General features: G+C 43.7%; 3 protein-coding genes across 4 annotated transcripts in view; 1 reads left to right on the forward strand and 2 right to left on the reverse strand.

Annotated features, from left to right (window-relative positions):
* LOC143290157 (UPAR/Ly6 domain-containing protein qvr-like) overlaps nucleotides 1-22,606 on the forward strand; it is a 237,226-nt gene that overhangs the window by 147,962 nt on the left and 66,658 nt on the right. The window lies entirely within an intron of this gene.
* On the reverse strand, nucleotides 782-5,761 carry LOC143290156 (uncharacterized). Its single transcript, XM_076599460.1, has 2 exons — nucleotides 5,674-5,761; nucleotides 782-2,389 (listed from the first exon to the last, which is right to left on the reverse strand). The coding sequence occupies exon 2, from the start codon at nucleotides 2,382-2,384 to the stop codon at nucleotides 2,073-2,075; it is 312 nt and encodes a 103-aa protein (XP_076455575.1). The 5' UTR covers nucleotides 2,385-2,389; nucleotides 5,674-5,761; the 3' UTR covers nucleotides 782-2,072.
* On the reverse strand, nucleotides 4,662-21,992 carry LOC143290074 (uncharacterized). The gene is made up of 7 exons (XM_076599363.1): nucleotides 21,938-21,992; nucleotides 20,189-21,115; nucleotides 18,497-18,731; nucleotides 9,754-9,968; nucleotides 6,898-7,688; nucleotides 5,732-5,989; nucleotides 4,662-4,715 (listed from the first exon to the last, which is right to left on the reverse strand). The coding sequence occupies exons 1-7, from the start codon at nucleotides 21,990-21,992 to the stop codon at nucleotides 4,662-4,664; spliced, it is 2,535 nt and encodes an 844-aa protein (XP_076455478.1).

Below are 22,606 nucleotides of genomic sequence, written 5' to 3' on the forward strand. Positions count from 1 at the left end.
ACACACACATGCACACACACAAACACATCACATACAAGTATTCGTGCGCGCGCCCGCGCACACGCGCACCCACACACATTCACATCCACACAATGCATACAAACACACACACACACACACACACACACACATACACACGAGAGAGAGAGAGAGAGAGAGAGAGAGAGAGAGAGAATGGCAATGACAATGGCATTTATTTGATTATACATACATGTTCACTTAGAGTGTGTGTGAGAGAGAGAGAAAGACAGAGAGAGGAGCATGGATGATCAAAACAAAACAAAACAAACAGGGGAGGTGTCCCTGAGGGAAAACAAAACAAAAGCAATGGAAGTATTTTGCTCTGGCAAATGGTCTTCAGAACATAATTTGTAAAGCTGATAGAGAGCAGACCAAGTATTCTAATTTCTATGTAATAATGATTGTGATGATGATGACGAGGATTGTGATAGTAATGTAATAATGATGATGATGGTGATGATTATCATGATAATGTGAACAGTAAAACCATTTCAGAAGCACACACCTTTCATATGTTGAAGGGTTCCAATCGCATCACAAGAAAAAAAAATTAGATAAAGGAAAGGAACATGACTGAATGTACATGTACTCGTGTATTTACGCACGTATGTTTCTACAGAACGAACACACACACACACACACACACACACACACATATATATATATATATATATATATATATATTAACACACACACACACACACACACACACACACACACACACACACACACACGACCCCCCACTCTGCCCGCCCGAGCATAAAACCAATGAAGAAAAAGCGTCGATTCCTATTATAGCAAAGTTACAACGCACAATGAAAAGCTCGTCAATCATTCATGACACGTTCTTTAAAAACAAAACAAAAACAAAAACACAAACACGTTCAAAAAACGTTCCAAACCGTGCGACGTTACTGCTCTAAAAGTGTTGTTGCTTCTGTATTAATTCGTAAAAAAAATCTTGGAATAGGAATAAGCAGGATACGTACATTTTTGTTTGTATGTACATGTACACTCGTGCATGTGCATGATGGTCGTGTTCGACTATGACAGCAGAGGAGGTAACTGCTGTCGCGACTATCTGTGCTAGAATTTGATTATAGTGGAGAGTGTCATGCCCAAGTTACACCCCCACTCTCTCAGCCAAGAGGGTTTTATAGGACAGTCGGTGTTGGGGATGGTTCCCAAAGGCCAACTAGCCTCCTGGGCTGGAGCACTAAGAGCCAGTGCAATTTTGCCTCATAGTTTGAGAGTCACAGTCCTTCACAAAAGACTAAGCTGTAAATGATTTCCCATTGCACTAGTGATCACCAGTCTGTGATATGAGCTGAGTGCTGGGCAACTCGTGCATAATACACACATGATATACACTATTATCGAGTTACATCATGCAGGGGAGCTGTAATATCAAAACCAGAAAAATCAACTCCACAACCAGAATCAATTATAATATAACATTAACTGTTATTATAACAATAATATTGATAATGATGACAACAACAAATATCATGGTGATGAATGAACATAGATGATAGTTATGATCAGTTTAGAATGCTTCACCATGGACACACACACACACACACACACACACACACACACACACACACACACACACACACACACATACACACAAAAGGAACGTTGTTGTTCCATGGCTCCATGCACAGCAGACACAATGTCGGTCTGTATACTGTCCAGTCAGCAGTGATGTAATCAGCTGTGTGCTGGCAGCTGGCCGTGTTGTCACCGGCGGACCAGTTGGAAACAGTTGGTCCACCTCGTTAGGAGACGGCGTGTTAGGTGCTGGACTTCTGATCCAGTGTTCCCTTACTTCTGCCGTTTTAATTAACCTACCGCAGCCGGTGTCAGACACCCATTCACACCTGAGTGGAGTGAGAAAAATCGGAGTAAAAAGCTTTTGATAGGAACAGCACACCATGGCGAAACAGGGCCTGATGAGTCATGTTAATACTGGATCACCAATACAACGTCTGACTGATTCAGCCACGGCGCCTCTCTTTCTCCAGTAAATACAATGTTGAAAAAATTAATTACAGGATGCTTGTGGTTTGCGAGTTCGTGAAGGAAGGTGGTGGGTGCTGTGTTGGAACACTGTTCGGGTGTCGGTCTGGTGGAGCTGGTGTCTCGCTGAAGGCTTGAGCCGTGGGCGAGGTTTTTGTGCGCGTTGAGCTGCCCCTGACGCGGTGTGGGCCGCTGTGGACGGGCTGCTGGTGGGTGTCCAGGGATTGTTGGTGTTGGTGGCTCTCCCCACCTGGCCCCGTCAGGGTGACGGAGTGCTGGGGTACAGGTGCAAACCGGGCGTGGTGGTTTTCGGCGACAGGGCCGTCTGCATCGCCCTCCATGGAGCCTTGATAATGATAATGATGATGATAATAATAATGATGATGATAATAATATAGTTCATTTATATTGCACTTTTCCTTAACAACTAGAAAACTCAAAGCTTATTACAATTAGTTATTAAATGAGTACAGTGCTGTAAGACATGTCAACATGATACCAGTCAAAAATATGTAAAATTAACAAAATCGTGAAGATGATTTATTGGCCGCTGACGATCCAGGTCCCCCTTCTGCATTGGAGGTAAAAAGCAAGTTTTGTTGTTATATAGTGTTCATTTATTTATACATTTCATCGTTTCTGTTATCTATTTATTTACTCATCTGTATATTTATTCATTCAAAGCAGCAGATTCAGTATGGCGTAGATGGAACTGTCATCACCATGTGATGAATCATTGAAAGTGAAAATGAAAATGCCCGAACTGCCACGCTCTCTCTCTCTCTCTCTCTCTCACACACACACACACACACACAACTGGTTTTTGAAAAGTTTAATTTACATTATTTGTCTTATTGATTGTTTCGCTAGTTTTCTTACGTTCAGTACGTTTGACACTGCAATTGATAACTGTGACATGAGGACTGTAGTCAGACCGATGTCAGTAAAAAGCGTCTGAAACAGCTGAACCTGTCTTCTAAACAGAAAAATATATATTACAACCGTGTCCAAAATGGCACAGAATTAGCCTCGCCAGATTCAGGTCGAAACCACTCGGACTAAGTGCGTATAAGAATTAGTCTCAAACCGACCTGTCCACACTCGCCTCTTGTCCACTGTACGGTCTTACAAAGGGAGAATAAGTCACATCTCTTGTTTAAATGTAAAGCCTGTCATGATATCCGTCAAGAATGCGACGGCTTTAAAGCCTATTTAGCAAAGAATGGAGGTCTTTTGGCATGCGCAACACAAATCAGGAATAAACAGTACAGGCACTTGCAAAGTTTAGTGCCGAAGCATATAGCCTTCGGTGAAAAAAGTAAGATAATAATACACAGTTATTTAAAGGGGAAAATCGAATAATGTGTAGTCAGGTACGTACAACATTTATATTTTTCCTCAGATGCATTGTGATTCTTTCACAACTCATTTATCAAAGTGGATAGTCGAGATGACAATTACTTTACCTGTATATTTTCATTACTTATTTGTTTCTGTTGAGCTTTCTTTTCATCGTAATGTTTGTTACTTGAATCATTTCTCATTCGGATTTATGAGCTGTTCATATCAACCCTTTCAGTTGTGAGTTCTGAACTGTGTGTGTGTGTGTGTGTGTGTGTGTGTGTGTGTGTGTGTTGCTCGGAACGTCACTTCAAACACGTAGTGATATTTAATGTAAAGAGACTGATTTCCTGTATTTCTCATCTTTGTGGTTAAATGTATTCAGTATTTGTTGGAATTAACTTAGATGGAAGATCACATATAACCCAATAAAAGGTACAGAATGTTATTAGATTTAGATAACAGAAGTAAGAGAAATTTAGTATCTGACGTAAGAATTCAACTTTAAGAGTAAGGTTTTGGTTGTTGTTGCTGTTAGATTAAGGTGTAGGAGACAGCAGCGAATATGATAACACACAGTGCAGCAGTCACTTGGTTCTCCCCAGGTAGGGAGCCTTTTGTGCAAATGACTCCGTGTTTGTAAAACCCTTAGAGCTTGGTCTCTGACCGAGGACAGGCGCTGTTTAAGTATGTAGAAAAACAAAGAAAGAAAGAATATATTACGCAGAAGGCTGGTCGATTCTAGTTGACAAGATTTGAATGTTCATATTCAAAATAGTGACATTTGATTTATTTATATCGAATGGTCTGTCATAATCTTATGTACTCATGTATGTCAGTGAAACTTGATAGACATCTAAAACATTACTGCAAGGTTTAGATCTGGTGTGACTGAACTATTATCCACTGTTATCGGTATCGACAATCATGTTCCCAAAATCTGAATTGTCTATAATGTCGAGAAAGCAAAGAAGACGAAGCCAGTTTTGTACTGTGTTGACCAGTTATAAGAGTTTTAGATAAAAGGTGCTCCCTGTTAAATGCTTTCAAGACGTTTGCATACTTTGACTTATTTTGTTATTAACAAATGAAATGAACGTAATATATTTTAATTTCCACGTGTATAGAGCACTCAAGAGGTGAAGCGTAAGTCACACAATGAAGACCAGTGTGAGTGTGCGACTCTGTTGTGTGTTCCCATTGCAAGGGGTTGTGGCCTTCCTGAATGAATCTCTCTCTCTCTCTCTCTCTTAGAACCAAATTTCTCAAGAATTCGGTCAGAACTCCCATGCATCCAGCTCCAGGTAGCAAATGTCCACCAGATGCAGAGTCTGTCCAGATATGTTTTCCATTAAGTCAACAGACGAAAGAATAAACTCTGCCCAGTTTAATAATGGATCTCTTATTATTCGAGAATAACATTAATATGAAGTATCCTGTAACTAAACATCTGTAAGCATGATTACACATGGTCAGCCTACTTTATGATTAGTTAAACAGTTTACGTGTTGTATAGTATAGTATCATGTATTTATATTCAGACGATCTGTATTTATATTCAGACGATCAAAATTATCATTAACGCAAATGGGGTAATGTGTGTAAACAGATTACTTTACAATGATAATCAATGTAATAACAATATTGCTGGGAATGCTTTGAGGACTGAACCGCAAGTCCATCATGTTGTCAACGACACCCCCTCCCCTGATATGGCTTCCATTTTATTGTGGCCCTAGACAGATTACGTTAAAACGTTCGGGTTCGGGTTCGGGTTCTCTCTCTCTCTCTCTGTAAATAATAATAATGAATATTTGGACGCGCTATCCCCGGAGAGCCCAGAGCGTTAACAATTTTTTTGTAATACAATTACACATATATACATTGATGCAGATACACTTCATAACATTCATTTGCCTATACGCATCACAAAATAAACAGGTCACACACACACACACACACACACACACACACACACACACCAGGCATTCATTCCGATACAGCCCCATTCCTCTCACCACCCACCAACAATCCCAGACAGACACACAGGGCGGAAAAACTAATCATAACAACTGTGGAAAAGGTAAGTTTTGAGAGCTGATTTGAATGAGGACAAAGCCTGAGCGTGTCGGACAGAATAAGGGAGTTTGTTCCAGATGACAGGTTCAATGAAAGAGCGGTCATTGTGTGTGTGTGTATATATATATATATATGTATATATATATATATATATAAACATTTCTAAAATAATGAAGATGGATGAAGACTGTAAAATAAAAACAAACTCACCAACTGAGTTCTGATCGTCGGCCTCGTTTTTCTCCCTCCCCCTCCTCCCTCGCTCCACCCCCGCCCTCCCTTTGGCCAGCCGGCACAGCCAGACCCCTAGGGAGATGAGGTCCGGAGTGACGACTAGGAGCAGGACCAAGACCAGCATGCCGATTCCCAGGGATCCAATGGTCTGGGCCGAAGGTCTGTTATCCTGGGCACTGGTCTTGCTACGGGTCTTGGCGGAGGTCTGGCTGGTGATGGTCAAGTTCCTCTTGATCACCCGGGCTGCCTCCTCCGCCTTGGCCTTCTCCGCAGGGGAGGGCGAGTTCTCGTTCTGACGGCCACAGAATAAAAGTTGGCAAGCGATTCTATAAAACATTATAAACGGAGAACGTCCACAAAAAACAACAACTTGAAGTTACAAAATGACTCGCTTTGGTTAGAACTTTCTACGTCTCAAACTATAGTTTTGTCTTCTTAGACTGTTAAATAGAAATGACAGTTTCAGGTTTTCAAGGAGGCGTCACTTAGTTCGGATAAATCCATATGCGCTACACCATACCTGCTAGACAGATGCCTGAAAGAAGTATAACTCAGCGTGCTTGACAGGCCTTGCGTGCATGCATTATATTTGTATACAATTCAGAGTGGATTAAAAAAAAAATCAACATGTAATTTTGCCATGGGTACTTTCTCAGTACGCGAAGTGCATGCTGCAAACGGAACCTTGGTTTGTTGTCTCATCCCAATGACTTGACGCTCAGTTTGATTTTCCAGTCAAACTTGGAAGAAGATGCAAGAGCGGGAATCGAACCCAGACCCTCACGGAACCCGTGTTGGTAGATAAGTGTCTTCAGCATTCTGCCACCTTCCTCCTTACAGTGGAGGAAAACGCAAGACCAAAGCACAACACAACATAGAACAGCACAACATACAACACAGCATACTACATGGTATCATTCAACAGAAAAAGCAAAGTTTGGCAGAGATGTGTGTTCAGATCTGTTGATGAGCATCCAGAGAAAGAGTCACAAAAGGTAAGGATACAGACAGACACTTTGATCAGTGTCTGCGCTTCATACAATCTGTTCGTCTTAGGGGTTGTTTTAAATGGAGATGACAGTGGCGGTAAAGTCAAGACCAAAGAGAAGTTATGAGTATTATTCAGCAGAGAAAGTAGAGTCTGGTATGGATGCGAGTACAGTTCAGGTTATGGACACACAGAGAAAAGAGGCACTTCACCTGACGGCACTGGCATTTAGGCATCGGTTGGGTGACGTGGGATGGCGGTTGTGATGCTGGTGATGATGATGGTGTGGCTGTAGTGATGGCGGGATTTGTTAGAGAGCTGGAGAACCCTGAGGAGTAAGAAGAAGAGGGAGTGAAGGAGGACATCGTTGGAGGTGAGCTGTCCGCCCTCGGGGCCGACTCCGATGATTCCGACGATGTAGCTGTCCCTGATGTGAACGACTCCGACTTGGTTGTCGTCAACGTTGGCAGTGCAGTTGTTGTGGTGTCAGACTCTGTTGCCGTGGAGGTTGTTGTGGTGTCAGACTCTGTTGCCGTGGAGGTTGTTGTGGTGTCAGACTCTGTTGCCGTGGAGGTTGTTGTGGTGTCAGACTCTGTTGCCGTGGAGGTTGTTGTGGTGTCAGACTCTGTCGCCGTGGAGGTTGTTGTGGTGTCAGACTCTGTCGCCGTGGAGGTTTTTGTGGTGTCAGACTCTGTTACCGTGGAGGTCTGTGTCGCTGGAGGCCAAGTGGTCGGTGGCTGCGTCGTTGGTGTTGGAGGATCGGTCGTTAATTCTGCCGTAGTGGTGTCTGTGATGGTCTGTGCTGTAGCGTTGTCTGTGATGGTCTGTGCTGTAGCGTTGTCTGTGATGGTCTTTTCTGTAGCGTTGTCTGTGATGGTCTGTGCTGTATCGGTATCTGTGACGATGGATTGTGTCGTCATTTCTGTCATTGACGTCAGTGCCGTCGTTATGGAGGCAGTGGTAGTGGTGGGGCATGGGACTGGGTTGGTCTGTTCCGGAAAGTCTGCAACCAGTACCGGTTATTTTTGCTGTTTCTTTTCCAGCACGTTTCATTTATTCAAAGATCTACAGATACATATTTAATTCGTGCACTGAGAAGTACCTGATATGGATACAGGCACACACAGACACACAAATTAGCACATGGATACACACACGAAGCACATGCATGCACCACCATCACCACCACCACCACCACGCACTCACATCCCCACAAACAAACACACATACACTTAATCACCCACGCCAGAACACAAATTTAGCCATATCACGGACAAGGAGGTATGTGTGTGTGTGTGTGTGTGTGTGTGTGAGCGCTGCCAGTTATGGTAGACCCACTCTCCTTGTAGCTTAGGAAGTATGTGGAATGCACGTGTTGCACTGGAAAGCATGACGTGCAGATTTCTGATTTGTGAGCTATGGGAAGTTTTCTTCGTTTGGAAAACCAGCACCATTAGTCAGTGGATCAAGACACTTGGCCAGGTCTACAACAGTGTAGGGTCCTTTTGAGAGGGACGCTCAGCCGGTATTTTGGCTGGAGTTCAGAAACCGTTGAGGTTTTTGTCATAGGGAACTCCACTCTCCCTCTGTGGAGACCCGACTTCATCCTGCTGTTTGAGTGGCCTTCCATCGTGGGGAACTCGAGCGTTGCTGGTGGACGTGATCCCCAAAGCACTAGGTTTAGGGAGGAGATTTAACCGATCTCCCAGGTCAACATATGTGCAGACCTCCTAGTGCCTGAACCCCTTTATGTGAGTATACGGACGCAGAAAATCAAATGCGCACGTTAACCCTTTCACCGCCAAGCTCGCATGTATGCACAGGCGTGGTAGAAGACCCATGTCAGTGAAAGGTGACCATTCATTGGTCTGTTATCCATGCACCTACTGCTCTTAATGCTCGGTGGTAGGATAGGCCATATTTTCTATACATCGCAGGGGGAATCCCCAGCTGTTCTTAGCCTCTGTCTTTTCTGTTTATACCACAAGGGAATTTTGTACTCTAAATTGACTGGCGGTGAAAGGGTTAGAGATCCTGTGGTCAATGTCAGCGTTTGGTGGGCAATGGAAACAAGAACATACCCAGCATGCACCCCCCCCGAAAACGGAGTATGTCTTCCCACACGGCGGGCATGTGTGTGTGTGTGTGTGTGTGTGTGTGTGTGTGTGTTTGTGCGTGAAATCTGATTGAATGACACATGAAACGAATGATAAGCGCCCAAAGACAGTTCTCTGTCAGCTCTACCCAGGTAGGCAGTATGTTGTGCACATGACTCCGTGTTTGTAAAGCAGTTAGAGCTTGGTCTCTGACTGAGGATGTAATAGGTGCTATCCATATCATCGTCATCATCACGGCACAGCACAGTACAATACAGCACAGCACAACACTGCGCAGCACAGCACAGTACAATACATCAAAGCACTGCACAGCATATCACAGCACAGCACAGCACAGCACAGCACAACATGGCAAGGCACAGCACAACACAGCACAGCATAGCACGGCACAGCACAATACAGCACAGCATAGCACGGAACAGCACAGCGTAGCACGGCACAGCACAAAACAGCATAGCATGGAACAGCACAGCATAGCACGGAACAGCACACTACAGCACAGCACACTACAGCACAGCATAGCATGGGACAGCACAATACAGCACAGCACAACACAACACAGCTCTGCACAATATTACTTATTTTAGCACTGCACAACACAGCACTGCACAACACAACACACCACTACACAACACAGGACAGCACAGCACAATAAAGAATAGCCCAACACAGCACTACACCACACTACAGTACACCACAGCATACAACAACACACAACATGCACCACACCTCAACACAACAAACCACACCACACCAAACTTAAGTAAACCACACCACTCCGCACCACACCACATTTAAGTAAACCACACCACACCACACTGAAGTAAACCACACCACACCACACCACACTGCACTACACTGCACTCAAGAAAACCTCGCCACACCACACCACACTACACTAAACAACACTGCACTACACTACACAGAGAAATAACATATGAGGTAACAGACCGAACTCCCAAGAGGTGAGTCTGTCTCTGTAGCCGGCGACGCTGACGTGGTTGACCTGCAGCTTGTACCCCAGGTCCGCCCTGAGGGGAGTTCCCTTGCCCACCACCTCCCCCAGCCCCAGGGTGACGGTGGTGCTGGACGTAGTTGGTGACGTCTCCCAGGCCAGCCAGAAGGCCACGAAGTCTTCGCAGGACAGAAAGCTGCCAAGAGCCGAGCTGCCACACAGTGGGAAACATACAAAACAGACCGAAAGATAAATAATTATTAATAGATAGATACATTGATAAAGATAGATAGATAGATTGATAGATCTGATGCATACATTCGTACGTACATACATTCACACATACATACGTAAATCATGAATAAATAGACACATGGAAATAGAGAAATGGATTAATAATCAATGAATGAATGAAGAAAGGGAAGAAATAAGAAAGTAGTAGTAGTAATAACAATTTTAATAAGAATAATCATTATGATAAAGCACTAGTACTACTGCTACTACAACTAGTGATAATAATTTGTATTTGTATTTTTATCACAACAGATTTCTCTGTGTGAAATTCGGGCTGCTCTCCCCAGGGAGAGCGCGTCGCTACATTGCAGCGCCCCCCCCACCCCCCCCTTTTTTTTTTTTTTTTTTTTTTGTCCTGCGGCTGCCCCCCCCCCCTTTTTTTTTTCTTTTTCTTTTCCTGCGTGCAGTTTTATTTGTTTTTCCCTACAAAGTGGATTTTTCTACAGAATTTTGCCTGGAACAACCCCTTTGTTACCGTGGGTTCTTTTACGTGCGCTAATTACATGCTGCACACGGGACCTCGGTTTATCATCTCATCCGAATGACTAGCGTCCAGACCACCACTCAAGATCTAGTGGAGGGGGAGAAAATATCGGCGGCTGAGCCGTGATTCGAACCAGCGCGCTCAGATTCTCTCGCTTCCTAGGCGGACGCGTTACCTCTAGGCCATCACTCCACTCCTAATGATAATGATAATAAGAATTATAACTACTAGCGCCTTTCCATGTAAAACATGCCCAGTTGCTATGTACGTTGTAAAAAAAATTGACGAACAAAACATGCAAGTAAAAATGACAATTCACGCACACACAAAACATATCGCACAACACTCAACATATATATCAAACATCACAATGGTAAAATATATTACAACACCAATATCACAGTATTTAAAACCATATGGCAATACTTAAAAAACCAAAAAATCTGAGCACATAAAACGAATGACGTATCTAACAATGCCCAGATTGTGAACAACTCAAATCACCATATGTATACTTAATCAGAGAGGAAGGCCTTCAAGACTCACTTGTGATACGCAGTTGATCCAAAAAAATAATCGTGAGGGGAAAAAGAGAGAGAGAGTCAAACAATTTTAAGCTTGAAAAAAAAAAGAAGAAAAAAAAAGGGCATCAGACTGGGATTAAAGCACGCTTGGTTCTGAAGCAAGTAGACTAAATCACAGCAACTGCCAAGTGACTACCAAAAAATTAATATCTAAGCTCATGTTTTTAGCGCTAAGATTTGGTAACTGTATTCGAGATGATACACCGTTTGAATCATGTTGTTTTGATGTATCTCGATGATTATTAAGAATTTCTTTAAGTTCGCGGTAAAGGAGACGTTGCGATTGCTTCAGGAACACCGCAACAAGGAGCCGTTTTCTCCAGTTCTGCGCGTGCTGTGCTTAGCGAAATTCAGTCAGTGATAGTTACGGTTGATTCATTTTTTTTACGTTCATTCTAGTTAATTCAATATCCATTTTAAAATATTCATATGCAGTAAACACATCGATGGCGTAGTTAGTGTCATTGTATGTGTTCTCTCCAGAATCTTCAAACCCAATAACCGTTCCAGCAACTGGAAAGAGTTATAAATTTCCGGACCAGGAGTCTCAACGAAATAAATCGTTCATGATTCGGAAATACGGCTTCATCCGGAAGACTTACAACCTATTATTGGTATGACTTTAAATATCTAGACTTACAACCTATGATTGGTATAATTTCAGATTTTTGCCCGCTATGTTCAATCTCAATTTGGCATTGGCAGACAAAAGTATTTCCAGAGAAAACGAATTTGTTAAAGTTTACCACACACACACACACACACACACACACACACACACACACACACACACACAAATACACAACCGAACACCAGGTTATAACATAGACTCACTTTGTTTGCACAAGTGGGTAAAAAAAATCACTCTTTCTCCCTCGCTTCCATACTCATACATCAATAACATACACAGAAAAACAGAAACATGCATACATTCGCGCTGTCACAGGCATCTGGAAAGTTGAAATTCAATTAGATGCGTCCTGAACTTCTTTCTGAAAGTTGAAAACCACTGTGTTTTCCAAAGGACACACACACGGGCATTTTGTTTTTACTATACGTCTTTGGTTTGAAACAATTTGCGCGGGGAAGGGAAGTTGAGGGGTGGGTAGGAGCGGCGGGGGTTGGAGGGTGACCGGATTCGTTCGGGGAAGTTCAATTGACGTAGAAGAATCAAGAATCTGTTGTAAAATCGTAAAGGAGAACTCTCTCTCTCTCGCCTCCTCTTCCCATCCCCTACCCCCCCTCCTCCTCCTTCTCCTTCTTTCCTCCTTCATTTTTATAGACCATCACTCATCGTTTTGACGATTATCACAGTCACATCGTGCATTCTGGCTTTTGTTCATTGTTTCCCAATAACCCCCACCGAATATCGTCATAGAAATTAAGAGAATCTGTAACATGCTTGTAAGTGACCTGCGATATATATTAAAATCCCATGCGCCACTCCTATACCCCTTTCCACCTCCCGCCCTATCTTCGGCACCATCCCCACTGTTAAGACATTCCCAGTATATTTCCAGGTACAAAATCAACATCGAGACACCATCAACTGCCTTGATCAATCGTTGTGTATGCTTGTACACACACACACACACACACACACACACACACACACACACACACACACTCGTTGTGTATGCTTGTACACACACACACACACAATATATATATATATATATATATATCATTCTATATATATATATATCATTCGATATATATATATATATATATATATATATATATATATATATATATATATATATATAATTCGGATGAGATGATAATCCGAGGTCCCTGTGCAGCATGCACTTAGCGCACGTAAAAGAACCCACGGCAACAAGAGTTGTTCCTGGCAAAATTCTGTGGAAAAATCCACTTAGACAAGAAAAAGAAATAAAATTGCACGCAGGAAAAAAAATTAAAAAAGAGTGGCGCTACAATGTAGTGTAGCGACGCGCTCTCCCTGGGGAGAGCAGCCCGCATTTGACAAAGAGAAATCTATTGTGATAAAAAGAAATACAAATACAAATATAGTGTGTGTGTGTGTGTGTGTGTGTGTGTGTGTGTGTGTGTGTGTGTGTGAACACGTAAACATATTTTCATCGCATAACAAAAACATTAGATTAAACGTATGAATATTGTGGAAGCAAATACTGAAACAAAGCAAACAGAATTTTTTCCTTGAAAAAAAGGTTCCAACCAACAAGTCACCCGACACATCACAATAACTCCATTCATTCATCCATAAATGAAACAGATTCCACACTTGGCAACAGAAGAAAATGTCAAATCTATCTAAGCAGTTTGTTGTATCTGTTCCAAAATCACACACTTATTTCTTAAATCAAAGATTTACAAACAAACATATAATGAATTCCATCATCAACTGAAGAGTTACAGAATGGGTATGGAGAATCTATGGACACATCTCGATAAATCATTTTTCTGTTGGCATTACATCCAGGAGTTCTTAATCTAAATTTTGCAAGCATTGCAGGATGCAACTTGTCCGTTGTAACAGTTAGGACGTTTCCAGCTTGGAATATATCTTTAAATCCATGTCTGAATGCCAGTTTGTTTCAACACATCAAGTACTCTGGATTTGAATTCTGAAATAAAAGTTTGCTCATAGCTTACACCTTGACACATCCGTACAACTGCAAAACAATTTCCTGACAAAACGTTCCTTACACATGAAGCCTAATGTTCTTTTCCTTTCCCTATTTGGATTAACATCATCTGCTTCTTCGTTCATGGGTTGCAACTCCCACATTCACTCGCATGTACACGAGTGGGCTTTCACATGTATGACCATTTTTAGCCCGCCATGTAGGTAGCCATACTCCGTTTTCGGGGGTGTGCATGCTGGGTATGTTCTTGTTTCCATAACCCAGCAAACGCTGACATGGATTACGGGATCTTTAACGTGCACATTTGATCTTCTGCTTGCATATACACACAAAGGGGGTTCAGGCACCAGCAGGTCTGCACATATGTTGCCCTGGGAGATCGGAAAATTCTCCACCCTTTACCCACCTTGTGCAGTTACCGAGATTCGAACCCGGGACCCTCAGGTCGAAAGTCCAACACTTTAACCACTCGGCTATTGCGCCCGTCGAGTTAAAATCATATCACAGTTTCAACAGTTTAAACCTATACTTAGTACACTTTCAGAGTTTTCACATACAAAGGATATCCCCCGGTTTCACAATACAGAACTTTGTTTGAGGCACGTATTGGAACACCTACTGCAAAATTACGCACTCTTTCCTTTGCTCATTTTTGTATAATCCCCAATTCCAGCTACATACGTAAGTATTGGTTCCATTTGGACATCAAACATTCCCCTGAACACATTAACATCAATTCAGTTTCACTTTCTCATTCTCTTTGGTATTTCGACTGCAAGCCGTCGTGGGGTGCGGACGCATCAGAGCAGCGCTCTGTTCTACGTGAACTCTGACTTAACTGTTCACTGCATTGTATTGTTGCTGGCTGAGGATCCAAGGAAAGGAAAATGCCTATCAGTGCAGAGGCGCATCGGGCATGCATTGGAAACTTCTTCCCCGCGTTGATGAAGATTTTTGGCAGAGAAAGGACTTCGCTTCTGCACTGACAGGAAAAAAAGGTGATAGGTGATACAAACTGGAAGCTTGGGACAGACGATTTGTTCATATATTGGACGAGATACGATTGCATTCCGCAAGTCTGTGTGAGAAAATGGAACGTGACAATAGGTCGGTGTCCTGCTGGATATAACTGAACAAGAAATACTTGATTCCATCCGACATCTAAGAAACAGCAAAGCAACCAACCCAGATGGCATTATACCCGAACGTTTTAAGCTTTTTAAGTGAGCTAATTGTTTCTTTTCTTTTGAAACTGTTTAATATAATATTTTCATTGGGTCAGAACCCAGTAGCTTGGATTAATCAACCGACTGAAGCAACAGAGCCCAAACCACCTCATCAAGGCTCTTGGGAGGAAACACCACCACCCTCTGTCGGCAACCAATCAGCCAACTGAATCCATCCAAGACTATGAAGGCTGGCAGGCAGACACCCCATCCATCATGCTCAACATCCCAGGTGTCGAGAGCAAGAGTGCCACATAGCAGCTGAACTAAAGTCGCTGACTCTGGAAGCGCTAAGCACCAAATACCCTCCCGATACCTGGGCAAGAGCATACACAGATGGGTCTGCTGAAGAGGCAGTGAAGAACGGAGTAAGTGGGGTGTATATTAGATTCCCTGACGGCAAAACCATCAGCAAGTCCGAGGCTATAGGCACCCTGTCCACCAACTTCCGTGCTGAGGCCTGTGCTCTGCTACTCGCAGCCCAGACTTTAAGCCAGGAAGACACACTACCCACCAACACATGTGCACAGTGTTCCTGACTGACTGCAAGTCTATCCTGCAGAGTCTCTAGGCGCCAGGAGGAGAGAAGATCTTAAGAGACATCAGGCAAGAACTGAATCTCCTCAAACAGAAAAGTGCTGTGGTGCTGCAGTGGATCCCATCCCACTGTGGCATAGGGGGCAATGAAGAGGCGGACCGCCTATCCAAGGCAGGGAGCAAATTAGAGCAGCCAGCCCACCCGGTGTCCTACAGCGAGGCAAAGACGATACTGAGAGACAGCTTCAGGAAAGCATGGCGCCAGCGTCTGGACATCGGGACGGAAGACGAAAAGGACGGCATCCATGAACTGGACAGAGCGGCACAGGTCACAATCTTCAGACTGCGAACGGGACACTGTCAGCTCCTCTCCCACCTCTACCGTGTGAAGATATCACATACTGACCAGTGCCCTTGTGGCACAGGCCCACAGACCCCCTCCCATATCCTGCAGTCCTGCCCCACCTTCGACGCTCTGAGACGCCAGCCATGGTCCAGCCCGGTGGAGCTCCAAGAGAAACTGTGGGGTCCCTGCGACGGACCGCGGACTTCGTTGTCCTGACCGGACTGAAAATCTAGCATGGCTAGGGAACGCGGAAGAAGAAGAACTAATCGATAAATCAGCCCTTGCACAAGAAAGGCGATTTACACAAGCCAGAAAATGACAGGGGCATTTTACTTTTAAACATAACATTGGAAAGCTGTATAGCCATATTATCAATAAGAGACTGTCAAAATGGGTTGAAAGTAAAGACATATAATGTGATATACAAGCCGGATTTCGTAAGGATCCTTCAACAATTGACCATATTTTCACGCTGTCATCAATGATATTTGCTTAAAAATAGAAAATTATTTGTGTTTTTATTGACTTTCTTAAGGTTTTCGATTTGATTTCACAAGGTAAACTTTGACGTACACTGCGGGAATCTGAATTAAAAGGGAAAATATTAACAATTATTCAAAGTATGTGTAAAACCGTAAAAGCTCGAGTACGATGTGGGGGTAGGGTAACCGAAGCTGTTTTTTGCCAAAAAGGTTTAAAAGAAGGGGAGATTACAAGTCCTTTGCTTTTCTCTCTGTTTGTAAACGATCTTGCCATGGACAAAATCGAGAAAGGACGCTATGGTATACAGCTGAATCCCGATATGATTGAACTGTTTATTTTACTTTTTGCTGACGATATAGTGCTTTTGTCTTATACAGTTACTGGTCTGTAGAACCAGTTGAATGTGCTTGCAATGAAGGCGTCCGGTTTAGATCTGTACGTTAACCTTGATAAATCCAAACTGATTATTTCTAGAAATGATGGATACATTGCCCCTAGGGAAACCCGGACATATGAAGGCCACAACATTTAAGTCGTGAATTCCTGTAAGTACCAAGGTCTGTTTTTCAGCATCATATTATCGTTTTCGAAAGCTCTGGATGACTTGGCAACGAAAGCACGGAAGGTGTAATAGAAATATTTAGGACGCTACAGAGACTTGATGATTTCTCCATTAGTATTTTCTTGAAGTTATTTGATTTTCAAATAAAACCAATTCTGTTATATGGTTCTGAGATCTGGGAATTAATGCAAATTTCACCAATAGAAAAAGTTGTATGTGCGTCAGTGAGTGAGTGTGTGTGTGTGTGTGTGTGTGTGTGTGTGTGTGTGTGTGTGTGTGTGTGTGTGTGTGTGTGTGTGTGTGTGTGTGTGTGTGTTTGAGACATTGTGATGGGTCAGAAGGCCTTCTACAACAAAACATTTCTGAGTTCTGAGTTCTCTTTGGTATTTCCAGTAAACCTTTCTTACCTTTTCGACAGGTTTCATCCCATGCCAAGTTAAGGCTTAATTTGGTTGTAAACAGTAACCGTAAGTACTTACAGGGGTTAACACCTGTCATTTCTACATGATCATAACTCAATTTCTCACAAGTAGACAAGTGACCTTCCTTGAGAACAACCATAACGTTTGTTTTATCGAGGTTCACATTTCTATAACACATTTCACTGATTTTGATGTCACAAAATTATTCCAGACAAAAGAATCACATCAGCATATAATAACAAAAAATATTTCGACAGCATTTGGAATCATCTGAATAGCATGTATGCCTTTCCTTTATAACCCAACTGCTAATTCATTACTTGCACAAAGGAAAAGAAAACACATTTGGGCTCAACAAACATCCTTGCGTTACGCCACGAGGACACACGTCGTGCACACAGGCAAGCACTGAATCATATGCACCCCTCAGAACTTTATACAGCTTGCCATTCACACCGTTTTTTCGCAGAACGTTCCAAAATGTGGTTAACAGAATCGAATGCTTTCTTCTCTAATCAGTAAAAGCTATGTAGAGTTTCATATTGTTTGACAAATGCTGCTGTACGAACGCAAACAATGTAATGATACAACCAATTTATCATAATTAGCTCTAAACCCTGCTTGTTCCTCAATTTCATTTTCTTCTCTATCTTCCCACTTTGTTAATCTCTTATCTAAAATATGTTAGGACTATTCCACGATAGTTGTCGCTGTTATTAAGGTTACCTTTTTAGGTCGTGGTATGATAATAGATTTTGCGCACTGCTCAACTATTTTGTGAAAATAGGCTCGATATTTTCATCATCGTTATCACCATCAACGTCATCATTGTCAATTTCAGCTGTAGATCACACACACACACACACACACACACACACACACACACACACACACACACAGCGAGAGACACACAGAGAGATTATACCTAGTACGTACATTTAGTATATTGTCTTGTCATTGTCTGTAGTATCTATCACTTTGTGGACTTGCATGTAATAAATGTATTGCAGTGCATTCTTACCGAACTATTTTACTGTAAAGGATTCTAGGAAAAGAGCAAAGCGTACTCACTTTGGTGCGATAAAGTAAAATTCTTCTTTTTTTTATTATTATTATCGTCATTATTATTATTATTCCCCCGCTCCTTCAAAGTACGCTCACGTGTACTCACGTCAACTGGCAGTTCAGCATGCAGGTGCGTATTTCCTGAAACGTGTTGTTCCCCGCACCGATGGCCACCTCCGCCATGTTGGCGCTCAGGTCCAGGGTGCTGCTCAGGGCCACGTGGCCGTCGGAGCACGCGCGCAGGCGGAAGACCAGACTGCTGCGGTTGCGCAGTCCCCCTGGAACCGGAACTTCCTGGTAGGCGTAGGTCTCGACGTCCATCCGGTGTTTGCAGATTGGTTCTGTGGGGTGGAGGGCGTGGGGGAAGGATAGAAGGAGGGGAGGGTTAGACACAAAGAGGAATAGGGAAGAGGAGAGTGGAGAAGAGAAAGAATGCGGGAAGAAAAAAGATATTATTAGCGTTGCTGCTGCAACGTTCCTCCTCCTCAAGCAAGTACTACTACTACTACTACTACTACTACTACTACTGGTGCTGCTGTTGCTGCTGCTACTGCTACTACTATCACAACTGCGACTAGTGCTGCTGTTGTTGCTGCTGCTGCTGTTACTCCTACTTCTCCTCCTCCTCCTACTACTACAGGTGACATTATCGGCAGCAATGATGACAGAATGGTGCATGTCTTAGTTCCCCAGGGGCAGGTCTATGTTCCCACAGGTCTGTATTCACACGGTTCTGTGCATATTTTATCAGTCATACATTTTCGAGTATTTGTCAGTGGTCAGCAGTGGTCAGTAGTGGTCAGTTGTCAAAACCAGTGAATCCAGTAACATGTTAAACCAATGCAAACAGCACGGTTTTGGGTAATCGTCAGTACTGGTCTTGAATAGGCAGTATAGTCTAAAAGTCTTAATATTGCACCAGTAATAAAATTATACATTCTGAAAACTGGTTGTGGTCAGCAGTGATCATTAACGGTGTGTCAGTAGTGGTCAGTTAATGGTCAAATCATGTCAGTAATGCCGAACAGTGCATAACCATCATAAATGGGTATCTACAGTGACGGAGACAATGAATATGTGTGTGTGTGTGTGTGTGTGTGTGTGTGTGTGTGTGTGTGTGTGTGTGTGTGTGTGTGTGTGTGTGTTTCTGTCTGTCTGTCTACCTGTCCGCCGATGTCTGTGTGGACTGTGACTGTGTCTGCGTCCACGTGAATCGACCTCCCTACCTTCCGAATGTTTTCTACGAACTGCGGTAACCGTGCATCCAAAAAGATAATCATGGAGAGCATTGATTTTTTACTTCCACCATTCCGTCGTCACCGTCACCGTCACTGCTAACGCAATCCCCCAGAAAGACTGCTAACATTAATTCGTGACAATGTTGAACACCGTCCTCGTGGCAATCATCTCTACCACACCTCAGCCTTCATCAATATTGCATTGAGCACCAAGCGTCAGTTTTAACTTACGAACATTCATCAAGCCCTCCTGAAATGGGGATTTAGCAGCATGTTGACAATGGAGAGAGAGAGAGAGAGAGAGAGAGAGAGAGAGTGGGTGGGAGGGAGAGCGAAGGAGTGGAACGGGGAGAGAGAGAGATGGAGGTGGATACAGAAAGAATCAGAGACTTGGACAGAGAGAGAGAGAGAGAGAGAGAGAGAGAGAGAGAGAGAGAGGTGGACGGGAAAAAAGTGGTAAATCTATACTTCGAAAGAATAGTGTTGATACATTACGTGCTGACTTGTTTCATTTTTATTTTAACTCTGTCCGCTTTCTGTGATATTAGACTGAACAAAACGGGGCAGGCGAAGAGATAGGGCAGGAGGACTGAAGGGACAGGCGAAGATATAGGGCAGGAGGACTGAAGGGACAGGCGAAGAGATAGGGCAGGAGGGTGGACTGAAGGGGGCAGGCGAAGAGATAGGGCAGGAGGGTGGACTGAAGGGACAGGCGAAGAGATAGGGCAGGAGGGTGGACTGAAGGGGGCAGGCGAAGAGATAGGGCAGGAGGGAGGACTGAAGGGACAGGCGAAGAGATAGGGCAGGAGGACTGAAGGGACAGGCGAAGAGATAGGGCAGGAGGGAGCTGAAGGGGCAGGCGAAGAGATAGGGCAGGAGGACTGAAGGGACAGGCGAAGAGATAGGGCAGGAGGGAAGACTGAAGGGACAGGCGAAGAGATAGGGCAGGAGGACTGAAGGGACAGGCGAAGAGATAGGGCAGGAGGACTGAAGGGACAGGCGAAGATATAGGGCAGGAGGACTGAAGGGACAGGCGAAGAGATAGGGCAGGAGGGTGGACTGAAGGGGGCAGGCGAAGAGATAGGGCAGGAGGGTGGACTGAAGGGGACAGGCGAAGAGATAGGGCAGGAGGACTGAAGGGACAGGCGAAGATATAGGGCAGGAGGACTGAAGGGACAGGCGAAGATATAGGGCAGGAGGACTGAAGGGACAGGCGAAGAGATAGGGCAGGAGGGTGGACTGAAGGGGGCAGGCGAAGAGATAGGGCAGGAGGACTGAAGGGGGCAGGCGAAGAGATAGGGCAGGAGGACTGAAGGGACAGGCGAAGAGATAGGGCAGGAGGACTGAAGGGACAGGCGAAGAGATAGGGCAGGAGGGAGGACTGAAGGGGCAGGCGAAGAGATAGGGCAGGAGGACTGAAGGGGCAGGCGAAGAGATAGGGCAGGAGGACTGAAGGGACAGGCAAAGAGATACAGCAGGAGGGAGGACTGAAAACAAAAATCTCAGAGGGATGGGAGAAAACCACAACCGAAAAACGATAATGAAAGTAAACGCGTAATTACAAGCTTACAATTTTTTTTTCATGTTCTATGTTGAATCCCTTGCACCATACAAAATGGTGTGATAGCATGTACCGAATAATTGAAGCACCTGGCTGATCCATCACTCAACCAAACACAAACGTTCTCCTCGTTTGTTATTTCTTTTTTTTCTCTCCTAATCTTGACACCGTAAACGCGCTATTATAATTTCACCTTTTTCCATGACAAGTAAGCCGATAGTTGCCGAAGGTATTCTATGCCCGGGCTGATTAATCGAGAGTTTGACAATCTGCTGGTCCCAATGGAAACCTGTTTGCCGAGTGATGGAGGCACAATGACAGACAAGCACGTGCACCCGTTGACTGCTGTTGTCTATCCTCTGTGGGCTAACAGTTCAACTGATCTGGGCCAGCCGTTGCTGTCTGTCGAAAGAACGAAAAAGAACTGAGAGATTATTCTTTTCTCTTCAAATGAAGATAATATAAAATCAGCAGAAGCGTGCCCGCGGTTTTTGGTGTGATTTGGCTGTGCCGCTGAGAGTAAATAATCCCTGGTGTGTATTTTGTGGTGTGTGTGTGTGTGTGTGTGTGTGTGTGTGTTTGCATGCCTCTTCAAGCATAATGACCCTGCAATGTCCTTGTTTGTCTCGATTAGTATTTAACGTGCCAGTCACACAGCTCGAAATTCTCGACGACGTCCTAGTATTGACAGTATTTGGGGTTTGTTGTCGTTCACTCCAAACATCCGAAGTTGAACTCTGGCAGGTACGTGAATCCGCATCGTCTGGGAACTGTCGTGTGTACTGAGCGTCCATTTTCATCATTTTCGTTTGCTTGCAGCTGACGCTAAAAACAACATGAATTCACCACAGATAAAGACAACTAAAAAAACCAGACGCGATCGATTCCCATTTCTGATCATAACGCGTGCGCGCGCGCGCGCGCGTGTGTGTGTGTGTTTTCTTTCTTAGTAATATCTTTCCACTGTTAAGTGATATTCTCAGGGGGGAAATGAAGTATGTGTATGCGCGTGCGTGTGGGGTTTGGGGAACAGGGTGGGGGTGATGGAATGACTGAGACAGGGAAGGAGACATAAAAAGTGTCAGAGTTTAAACGGAAGAACTGTGGAAGATTGGACTGACTGAGAATAAAGTGCAGCTATCTCAGACATTCCGGTAAAGGATTACAGGATAAAGCATGCTCATGTTACAAAACCATTATCAATCAAAGGTAGATACCTAATGGTCTTTGATTCAAACATTCAGAAATTTGTCGGAGTGATAAATGATCATTCAAAACATCTAAGGCAAATACATGTTTAGTGTAAACTGGCCAGTGAGTTTTTAAAAGACGAGTTGTCATGTTCATGGGCACTCAACAAGAATTTGATAGACGTTTACTTCTTTTCTGCATAAACACTGTATATTTTTGCAATATT

Source organism: Babylonia areolata, chromosome 15 (assembly GCF_041734735.1).
Source record: "Babylonia areolata isolate BAREFJ2019XMU chromosome 15, ASM4173473v1, whole genome shotgun sequence".
NCBI classification, from domain to species: Eukaryota; Metazoa; Mollusca; class Gastropoda; order Neogastropoda; family Buccinidae; genus Babylonia; species Babylonia areolata.

What these genes read in the sequence shown, in the direction of transcription:
- LOC143290156 (XM_076599460.1), bottom strand. Translation starts at nt 2,384, where the DNA reads ATGGAGGGCGATGCAGACGGCCCTGTCGCCGAAAACCACCACGCCCGG.
- LOC143290074 (XM_076599363.1), bottom strand. Translation starts at nt 21,992, where the DNA reads ATGATGAAAATGGACGCTCAGTACACACGACAGTTCCCAGACGATGCG. An exon ending in ATGCTGAACTGCCAGTTGAC is followed by an intron (nt 9,969 to 18,496) that starts GTGAGTACACGT and finishes ACTGTGTGGCAG; the next exon opens with CTCGGCTCTTGGCAGCTTTC. An exon ending in ACTCACCTCTTGGGAGTTCG is followed by an intron (nt 7,689 to 9,753) that starts GTCTGTTACCTC and finishes TACTGGTTGCAG; the next exon opens with ACTTTCCGGAACAGACCAAC.